At 35.0% G+C, this 11862-nt stretch overlaps 1 protein-coding gene across 1 annotated transcript; it reads right to left on the bottom strand.

Annotated features, from left to right (window-relative positions):
• Positions 1–603: 603 nt before the first annotated feature.
• On the bottom strand, positions 604–4310 carry LOC145819327 (uncharacterized). The gene is made up of 5 exons (XM_082913308.1): positions 3525–4310; positions 2053–2951; positions 1689–1952; positions 1460–1550; positions 604–1371 (listed from the first exon to the last, which is right to left on the bottom strand). The coding sequence occupies exons 1-5, from the start codon at positions 4308–4310 to the stop codon at positions 604–606; spliced, it is 2808 nt and encodes a 935-aa protein (XP_082769434.1).
• Positions 4311–11862: the final 7552 nt, after the last annotated feature.

Here is an 11862-nt window from a genome sequence, read left to right as displayed (position 1 = left end):
ACAATCAGATTCACCCATCTTCAGGTAATGCACCAGCAATCAGATTCAGCATTCTGTATCTTCTTTATCACGGAGCAATGACAGCAGCTCCTCTTCGTGAAAAAATGACATCTTTATTTAAATACTTTAACATCTCCATTACATCCCAACCTTCACCAATCAAAACATCTCATATCTATAATTAGCCCCCTCAGAAAACATTCTACTTCACACAGTAAGCAGCAGTTAGATACCAAAGCTACACCATAAACTTCACTACCAAAGATACACCAAAAATGCCTCCCACTACATTCTGGACAGCAACCCTTCCAAGGCAGATCAGCAAAGGCAGGGCAGAGATAAACCAGAGGAAAAAAACATAGAATGGCAGAGAACAAAAACATGAGTCCAGGGACTGCACTTCTGCACTGAGTGGGTACACCCACAGCAAAACTCCACCCATTTCAGTTTCGATTAGCTGCCTTAAACACACATTGATTTCTGAGTTTATTGACATTGACGAAGACAGATCCCCCTTCATTATTTTGAGTTTCCTTTGCATTTGTGCACCAATTGAACATTCACATTGCTCAAATTATGGCATGAACTAAAGCACGACCAAATTCAAGATTCTACATCAACATCTGTATCAAAATCACTTTGTAGGTCATATTCTTCGTCTGTGTCGTCACCCTCCCTCATCAATCCATCTTCATCATCACAGATGAAGGCATCATCTGTAACACCCTTGGCTTCTACCCCTCTGACAGATTGCAAAACTTCCAAGGGAATAATTTCAGAATCAATATCATCTCGACGCAAAGCCACATCATCATCAATAGCCATAGTAGGTACGACCTCGGTGGTTTCTTCTTGTTGGAACGCATCATCAGGTTGTACGACATCCATCTCCGGCACATCCCAAATTCCTCGATGTTCAAACTTTTCAACGACTCTCCAACTGGTACCTAATTTGGTGTCATTAACATAGAATACTTGTTCAACTTGACTTGGTAATACAAATGAGTCATCTTTGTACCAACGACTTGTTACATCAACTGTTGTGAAATGTGGCTCTACACGCATAGTTCTACTACTACCGCTGTTAAACCATTCACATTGGAACAATACAATCCGACGTGTGAACAAATAGTTCAGTTCCCACACTCTGCACAAGTGTCCATAGAAGTGTATCAATTGCCCTTCATGCTCCCCTTCCACGAGTAATCCACTATTCTGACTTTTCCGACGGTTGTCACGGTCGATAGTATGATAACGGACACCATTACAAATACATCCTGAATATGTGTTCACTAAGCCACTAGGACCATTGGCTAATGACCACATATCATCAGTTGCTTCGGGGGAATGTTGGCTCCGCAATTCATTCATCTACATGAAGAACATGTGTCATGTTACTAGCATGCGTAACATTTACGTAATGTACGATCTATGGTAGGATATGAGAATACTAGCTTACATGATCTTTGAACCATTTAGGAAATTCTTTTCGATGTCTGTTTTCGATGTCGAACGCACCGGCTCTTTGGTGTAACAAGTTCTTGTGCTCCCTAGTTACAAGAAATGCGATTCAAAAACTATTTACTAAGATAAAGACAAATCAATTTACAACAAAAACATTATAAATACGTATGAAGGATTCATACTCTACGTGTTTATCCACTTCTGTGCTGTTGTGTAGGACAAACCAATGAGCCAACTCGCGTTCAGCTACGGACACATCGGACGCCCTTGTCATTAGACCAAAGGGACGTACAGTTTGAGTGAATACCGCCAACCCTAGGCCACGGTCACCCATGTCATAATTCCTTTCTGGGCGGTTAAACAATGTTTCAACTCCATCCAAATACATTGAACAAAATGTTGTACATTCTTTGGAAATGTAAGCCTCGGCAATAGAACCTTCAGGATGAGCTTTGTTGGCCACAAACCCTTTTAGACGGCCAAGCAACCTAATTTTGCAAGCATCATAACAATGTTATACTGCAATATTTATATCAGCAGTAAAGCATTAACTTAAATTTGACAGTAATATGAGGGCTGAGTTAATACCTCTCAATTGGGTACATCCATCGATATTGCACTGGGCCTCCAAGCATAGCCTCTCGAGGCAAGTGAATTGCCAAGTGGACCATGACATCGAAGAAAGCCGGCGGGAAAAGCATCTCAAGCTTACAAAGTATGAGTACGATTTGTTCATCCAATTTATGCAAATCTGAACGCCTCAATGTCTTTGAACACAATTGTTTGAAGAAATTTCCCAACTCAAAAAGTGTCGTTCCAATTTCCTTATTCAGGTACCCACGCATCCCAATTGGAAGAAGTCGTTGTATAAGGACATGACTGTCATGACTTTTGAGTCCAGATAATTTTCCAGCTTGAGCGTTTACGCAATTGGAGATATTTGCTGCATAGCCATCAGGGTACTTTATTGATTTCAAGAAATCACAAAAGCCTTCCCTCTCTTTCACCGACAATGTGAACAATGCGGGAGGCTTCTCAAAGTACCCATTAGAACGCCTCTTCAAATGTAACTCTTTACGTATTTTCATGTCCTCCAAATCTAAGCGTGCTTTGTCCGTGTCCTTGTTCTTTCCATCTACGCTCAAAAGTGTCCCAACGACATTGTCACATATGTTCTTCTCAATATGCATGACATCAAGGTTGTGTCGAAGCTTCAACGTCTTCCAATAGGGCAAGTCAAACATAATGCTTCTCTTGCTCCAATTCAAATTTTGATGTTCATTCCTTTGTCGTTTTCGATTTTGTGGGTGCTTCCCATACGGCTTGTAAGTCCCAGAATCAATTTGCTCTAGTATTTGGTCCCCCGATAACTCCAAAGGTTTGGACCTATGCTCCGTTTGACCATTGAAGAGCTTACTTGTTCGCCAAGTGTGGTTCTCAGGCAAGTGGCGACGAGCACCCATATACCCTATTTTACTTCGTAATCCCTGAGACGATGCATTATTGTTACAATTAGGGCAAGCCAAGTAACCCTTTGTACTCCACCCTGACATGTTACCGTACGCAGGGAAGTCATTTATGGTCCACATTACCGCCGCATGCATTCTAAAAATTTGCCCGTTCGATGCATCATATGTTTGCACACCATGCTCCCACAAATTCTTCAATTCTTCTATTAGTGGTTGCAAGTAAACATCAATGTCTCTTCCAGGAGCCGATCGTCCGGGAATAAGCAATGACATCATGCAATATGGCTCTTTCATGCACTTCCACGGTGGGAGATTGTAAGGCATTAAGATTACGGGCCACATGCTATACGATGTGCTCATATTCCCAAATGGATTGAAACCATCTGTTGCCAGCCCTAGCCTTACATTTCGACAGTCATCAGAAAACGTCGGATGTTGCTTATCAAAGTCCTTCCATGCTTCACCATCGGCCGGGTGCCTTAATATGTCATCATCCACACGCTTCTCATTGTGCCATCTCATATCTGCGGCTGTTTTTTTGGACATATACAGTCTTTTCAACCTCGGTGTCAAAGGAAAGTACCGCAATACCTTGTGTGGAATCTTTTTACCACCATCATCGTTCAACTTGTATCTACACGCGTCACATGTAGGGCATTTCTCCAAATTAGCACTCTCCTTCCAAAATAGTGCACAATCATTCTTGCACGAATGAATTGTTTCATATCCCAACCCCAAGTCACGTAAGAACTTCTTAACATCATAGAGTGTCCATGGAACTGTTGGATCACATTCTGGTAGAATGTCCTTGAATACCTGCATAACCATATCGAATGACTTGTTGCTCCATTTGTTGTACACCTTCACATGAAGCATCTTAATGACGAATGATAACACAGAAAACTTTTCACATGTCGGGTGAACTTTGCGTTGTGCATCTTCGAATAACCTAGTGAACTTATGCAAATCCTCCCTCTCCAAACCATTAGGTTCCTCGTCGGTATGATCATCCATAAGACCACTCACATAAATTTCTTCCAACATAATAGGCAATTCATCCATGGGCGGATCATCGATATCTGTCATACATTCGCCACTACCTCCATATTGGTCATTTGATACACTAGGACGAGACACGGGAACATGTTCCCCGTGATGCACCCAAGTTAGATACGAAGATGCCATGCCTCTTCGGATCAAGTGCATCCACACAACTTGTCTGCTATATTTTGTGCCATTAATGCAATCGACACACGGACACCTAATTTCATCCTCTACGCCTAAATTTGCCGTAGCAAAATCAAGGAATGACTTCACCCCTTGTTGATACTCTTTACTTGTCAACCGATTATTTATCGTCATCCAACTCTTGTCCATTTTGTCACCTACAACTCACACAAACATTAACCGAGGAAGCCATGAGAACACGCATTTCAAGTTGAGATAGATTAGGTTGTTTTTCATTCACTGTTTGGCTTGTCACATAAATCTCTTTTAGGGTGGAACTTTATGACACGATTAGTTCTAAAACAAGTTAATTTAAGAAATGACCCGTAATTTTGGACCACTAGATAGCATAACTAGTAGAGCACTAGTACTAGTGAAAATATATGGTCAATGATAGAATGATATATCAAAATAATGAAAACCATGTCATGCTCTTATTACAATGAAACAGGTTAAGAGTTAAGCATGACTTTTATACCACTTAAACTCAGATTTGTTTTCTTAACAAGAGAAGAATGTCAAAGCCATAGGCTTTTTGACGCTCACAAATCAGAATAGTGAGGGAGGGCCAATTGGAGAAGATGATGGACGAAGGAGGCTGCAATGGTTGACGACAAGGCTATAAAGGTGACGGAGCATTTTACAAATAGCATACTTACCGTGGGAAGTTAAAACTCCAAAATCCTATACATGCAAGTTTAAGTACTACTAGTCCTGCACTAACAGTGGCCACAAACATATATTATAATATGTGACCTAAAGCAGCTAAAAATTAATATCCATTAAAAATAAAAAAAAAGCAACCTGAATGACAATCCTGTGCTACAGGATTACCATTACGGGTAACTCCACAGAGTAGACCAGCAAGCTCTAGCAAGCAGCCTGGTTTTGGGTAGTTGGCAATGATGTATTTACCGACAATGAGAAAAGCGAGTGCAAACACCATAGAAAAGAAATTTTTAATTAACAAAGTTAAAATCCCTCATCTTGTTGGACAGTACAGGTTTGTAGGAAAGACTTGGATGTGAAACAAAAGTAAGAGGATGTCAACTTCGGGTACAAATCAATTGAGCCAAAGAGTTGTTTGGTGCAGAAAATCCCTATTCATAAGTCCAAGATAAGCATCCCTAGTACAGTAATATGATTATATAAGTATATTTGAAATTACCACGTTGTCATGCAAAATGAAATGTTCCATTCTTCACACCTAACTGTTGGTATTAATATAAAAAACTACCCATGGTACATATCAGCGGTTCACCCCTAACTGTTAGTGTTAACATAAAAAATACCCAAGCTACATAATAGCAGCTGATCAGAGGATGACTGGATCTTCACTAGCAAACAATTTCCTTTAGCAATCAATATGCCTTAGTTAGTTGAAGAATTTATGTTAGAAAAGCAAACTAACCTCACATTGCCTACAACAGAAAACATTATTGTCATGTAAGATTGATGATCCACCATTTAACCAATAGAAAAATGCATTGCCACAGTCCAAACCAAATTAAAATTTAGGCTTGTATCCTATTCAAGTGAGATAGACTACATAAATCATTTTTCACTATTCTACTCTATCAATGTTTGTATACTTGATTAATTATACAAATTCACATGGATTACATAATATGCCAAAAGTACTCTTTCACTTGAGCTAACATATGTTAAAAAATGCCATATGTTAAAAAATGGGTAATACTAGAATGAAGATGCCAAAAGTACTCTTTGCCCTAGTTTATGTAGCAAATGGGTTGATTCACCCCAAGCATTGCCCTAATTTTTCATTTGAATCACATTTCAATAACAATGCCCTAATTGAGGGCATTTCGTACTTCATATTCTGTGTGTTTTGAGACACACACACACACACATATATATATATATATATATATATATGTAGATATATATATATATATATATGTATGTATGTGTGTGTGTGTAAACAGAGACAGATAGAAACTGAGGCAAATCGAGAGGGAGATACAGAGAGAGGGAGAGACAGATGCGAAATTCAAACATACCTGGGAGGGAGTTCGGGGGATGATCCAGTTCGGGGGAGTTCGGGCGATGGAGACTATTCCTGTACAGAAAAGGGCAGAGGCGTGAGTGTACATATGATTTGGGAAAATAATCCAGTATATATGGAATCAATGTTGTGAATATATGATTCGTGTGTGTGTGTAAACAGAGAGAGAGAGAGAAAGAGGGAAACCGAAAGGCCGTGTGAGATGTTTAAGAAATGGAGAGGGAGATACAGAGAGAGAGAGGGAGATACCTGTACAGCAACTCTTGCGATGGAGACAGAGCAGTGATAGAGGCAGGAGTGCGAGAGGGAGGGAACTGGGATCCTTTTGCAATGCAAATAGAAGAAGTAATATTCCCTCCACAATTTCGTGGGACGTTTGGCGACCAAAATGAAATTAGTCGCCGAAACTAATTAATTCTAAAGCAACCTTTTGGCGACCAAAATTTTGGTCGCGAAAGGTATAAAAATGAAAATTTTTTTTTTTTTCTTTTCATTCGACAAAACAAATCGAAAAATTATAATTTTGTTCTAAAATTTCAAAAAAAATTCGGTAAAGATAAAAAATAACAAAAACAAATAGTAAATAAAAATAGTAAAATCGAACCAATGAGCAAATCGAACCGTAACATAACAAATATATTAAAATTATATTTAAATAAAAATATAAGTAATAAAATTTTAAATTATAAATATTAAATTATCTTAAATATTTGTCCTAATATTTTTTTCAAAATAAAAAATTTAAAATTTTTTTCAAATACATAATTTAAAAATTTTCCCTATAATTCAATATTGTAAATATTTTTTTAAAAGACTAATACTATACAAATAGAAAAATTTATTGTGAATTTCTTATTTTAAAATAAATTAATATAAAAAACAAATTTATTTATAATAATCATATTATCGCATTATTGTCAAAATTTATTTATTAATTTTAAATTTTTTTTTGGGTGGTATGAATTAGAATAGAGATGAGATTGAGAAGTTTTTTTTCTTCCACAGGACTAATAAAAAAATAAAAGAAATCAAACACAAACTCAAACACAGGGAAGCCTTCAAATTGGTCCCACATTTGAAACGGTGAACTGTGATCAAGATTTTGTCTGCTTTTGTCTTTCCAACTCTGTAATTCACTTCTTTCCAATACATAGGTCGATTGATATATACATATATACATATATATATATATATATATATACACATTTCCAGAGACACATGATTTTCATTTTTCTTCTTTTTTCTCTTCTCCAGGATCCCCAAATTCCTCATATATATACACACACATTTGCAGAGATATATTAATAGTGAAACTCACAACTGTTATGTTGCTGATAAAATCCACCCTTGTTCTGAGAGGCTTTATGAAATGCTGCATGAACTCTTTCTACTGATGAAGGGAGACACTAATTTTACAGATTTTGAATATTTTATGTAATCAGTACACTACATTGTGCCTAAGTTAATTATGTGGTGGTGCAACGGACGGAGTGAATTCAAATATAAGAATATTTGAGATTAAAGCAAATTGACTTATTATCTTCTTTAATTCAAGCTGTCATCATCAAAATTAAGGTCAATTAACTGTCATAATATTATCATCAGGATTGCCTCTAGTCTATAAAAGTGGATCAGGCATGCAGTGTTGCTATAGACTAAATTTGTTTTGGTAGTCAAAACTGGTCGCCAAAAATGTGTTTTCTTGTAGGGTTGTTATATAACTATTTTCCCAACTTTGAAAATATTTGTAGAAATGGTGTGGTGCAACCACAGTAGTAGTAGTTGTGGTGGTGGTGATGTGATGATAGTTATGAGGTGGTTTGATGATGTGATGCGGTGATGGTGATAGGATAGTGGTGACATAGACGGTGGTAGCATTGGGAATGATAGTGAATCTTCATCTACTAAGGCCTCTTTTGTGAAGACTAAAAAAATCAAAAATTCAGTTTTTAATCTATTTTCGGTCGCATCATTCTCTTTATTTTTAATCTACTAAGGCCTCACAGTAGTAGTAGTTGTGGTGGTGGTGATGTGATGATAAAAGTCAGATAAAGAAGAGAGATAGAGAGAGAGAGACAGAGATAGAGTGATGAGCGAGAGAGAGAGATAGACAACGTGGCTGCTAAAAGTGTATTTTCTTATAGTGGATTGATAAATCGAGAAGGAGCTCGATAAATTAAATTCATCAGACTGACCTGTAACTATGCCTTTAAATTTTTGCAATGTAAAACTATCGACAAACAGCCAATAACAAGTTGCCCATTTTAGCATACCTTTCGCGTGAGGGCCCAATTATTAAAAGATGTGTTCAACCATCAAATGAAAGCTGTCTACTTCTTCCATCTAAAAATAATAATCTATTTTCAGAATTTAATTTCTTTTTATAATACAATTATTACATTTTAAAAATATTAATTTTTCAAAATTACCTTTTGATAGTGTATTTTTTTAGACATATCAATTGTCATAATTGTACTTTTTGTATTATTAATGGACTAGCGTATGCCCGTGCCTGAAGGCACGGTATAAATAATGTTAGGACTATAATATAATTATAATCGCAACACTATTTAAATTTAAGATTAAAATACAATTATAAAAATATATTTAATAGACTATACTCTACAATTCCAAACAAATCAAATATTAAAAAAATTAAATATCAAATAATGCACACATTTCAATAATTTTTTTGTTGGTAAACCATAACAGTAATAATTTTTCTCTGAATTTTATTTGTCATTTTTTTTTAGTCTGTTGCAATTTGTTTCAACAATTAAAAAAAATTTAAAAAAAAGAGGAGGAATTTGCTTGAATCTGAGCCTTGAACACATATATATGAGCTCAAATCTTTTTTTTTTCTTTTATAAAAATTTAAAAAAAAATAAAAAAAGGCCTCAGATCTATCTTACTCTCTTTCTCTCTTATCTGTTGAAAATATCTAAGCAGCAAATAAAAAAATGATAAAAGAGAGGACCTCTCCTGTGAAGCAATTCATCAAGCATTTAGTAGACAAAGGAGAATAAGGTATATGTTGATCCAACTTACCAATTACCAATATTGCTTAACTAAACAAATTAAAATCACAAATCTAACAGAGAAGCAGCAATAAATTGTAAGCAACGTAAAATTAATTTTTATTGATACAATAGTCAAAAATAAACAATTTCTCTAAAAAGAATATTACTATATAACATTCTAATAATTTAATATAAGACTTATTCCACACTATATAAACAACGTAAAATTTATTATTTAAACTAATATATTAATTATTTGATTTTTTTTTTTAAAGATAAGGATAAATGGATTTATTTTTTTCCCACAATTTACATTACTTATTTATTCATATGTATAAAAACTTATTATTTCATATTTTCTCAATCATATATTATTTTCAATTTTTATTTTCGAGTCATTAAATTTCTAATTGATGCATATTTAAAAAATACAGGTTAATATATCTTACATAATTACAAAAATGTAAAAATAAATAAATATAGAAGTAAAAAAATCAAAATAAAAAATCTAATGGCCTTCCAATAAATTACAATTTTTGATAGAGAATGAAAGATTAAGAAATCATTTGACAATAATAAACAATTCAAACAATCTCTCATTTATTACACCTAAAATTAAAATTAATCTTTACTTGAATGGAGAAATTATTATACTAATATAATTGATGATTTGACAAATATTTTTCTGATACAGTAGAAGAGGCATGATCCACCATAAAGCTACATGACTCTGATAAGTCAAGATCAATGTTTTCAACTCCATTTGTGATTGCAGAACTGATCCACTGATCAATGTGAAGAGCAGAATCCTTGATCAAGGGAAATTGGACAGCAAAAGAGCCCACTTTTGTGCCTTTGCATCATTGGTGCATAAAGTGATTGACCCGCTTTATAAACTTACACCTCTGCAGTTTCCTATCCAACTCGGATTGACAATTAGATATGCTATTGGAGTAAACAATGCTCCCAAGTATATTAGCAGAATCAAAATAGAGGTCAGCATGATCAATCCAAATGAACTGCCATCGTTCTGATAGGACGCTAGTTCTCACAGCCTCTTTCAATGGCAGCATAGAAATGATTTTGGAAAGAATCCCATCTGGTAGTTGAATTTGGACACACATAAGTTAAAAAAATAAGCATACATCTGTAATTTTACTTAAGCATACATCTGTAAAAAAATCAATATCAGTACAGATTTGGGTTTTGAATTTGGACACACAAAAATTACAGATGCTTGCTTAACACATATATTACTTAAGCCAAATTCAAATACCCAAATCTTTTTATAACATCTGTTTGTCATTATAAAAATTCAAAATTCCCAAAGCATGTTTTACTTCTTAAAAATGGATTCTGCACTCCATTTTTACTTCTTTAAGCATGTTTTTTATAAACAAATGTTTTTTACTTCTTATAAACAGATGTTTTTTACTTCTTATAAAATGGAGTATTTTTTTTCGAAAAAATCTGCTCATTATAGAGATATTACATTTCGTAATATTACTTCTTATGGATTGATGCTCATTATAAAGATGATTTGGGATTAGTAATATTTTATAAAGATTCAAAAACAGATTCAAATATTACTTATCACCACCTTTATCTGCATAAGCAATCAACAATGAGAACAAAGAATAAAGAGAACAATGGCAATACCAGAAAACCCGAACCAGAAAACCCAGCAGCACAAATCCATGAAATGGACAGCTCAAGAAAACCCAACTGTCGATTCAGTTTAAAAATGGAACAACCTCTCAGACCCATTCAAACAAACACTTAATGGGTGTGAAGCCCTGGACTGAAAAAGAAGATTAGAATCAAAATGATAATCAGAAAATCTGAAAGCAAGAAGAGATAGCAAGAATTAATCAGAACTAACCCATGAAATGGACAGCTCAAGAAAACCCAACTGTCGATTCAGTTAAAAAATGGAACAACCTCTCAAACCCATTCAAACAAACACTTATTGGGTGTGAAGCCCTGGACTGAAAAAGAAGATTAGAATAAGAGAAAGAGAAGCAATGGGTACGGAGACAAAATGATAATCAGAAAATCTGAAAGCAAGAACAGATAGCAAGAATTAATCAGAAGTGATAATTGAAGATCGCAAGAACAATTGAAAAGTGATAATCAAACAACAGAGCAATTGAAGCAATGGGTACGGAGAGCAAATAATAATTAAAAAATTTGAAAAATCAAACAACAGAGTGATATAGAACTTATATTATTTATGATCATTTATTTATGATCGCAAGAACAATTGAAAAGTGATAATCAAACAATAGAGCAATTGAAAAGTGATCTTACCTGGAGAGCAGAAGAAGAAGAACAGGGCTGGAGAGCAGAGAGATAAAAGAGGGAATGGGGTGGGTGAGAACAAAGAGGGGAATACATAAAGATTAATAGAGTGATCTTAAAGATAGAAGGAGATGAGACGTGGGTGAGTAGAATGGAGATGAGACGTGGGTGAGCAGGTACTTTAGTGTTTGGGCGGGAAGGGGATTGATATAAACTTAAGGGGGTTATTTGAGCCATCCATGTGAATATACAAATGAATCATGACCCTTAAAATGTCCTAGTAGGACAAATGTCTCTAGGATAAATTCAAAATCCGTTCTACTTTATTATATAGATTTAAAAAAAGGACAAAATA

This window comes from Camellia sinensis, chromosome 2 (genome assembly GCF_055761805.1).
Source record: "Camellia sinensis isolate YWXY chromosome 2, ASM5576180v1, whole genome shotgun sequence".
Taxonomy (NCBI): Eukaryota; Viridiplantae; Streptophyta; class Magnoliopsida; order Ericales; family Theaceae; genus Camellia; species Camellia sinensis.
The sequence above is the reverse complement of the archived record's forward strand: the minus strand, read 5'-3'. Positions and strand labels throughout refer to the sequence as shown.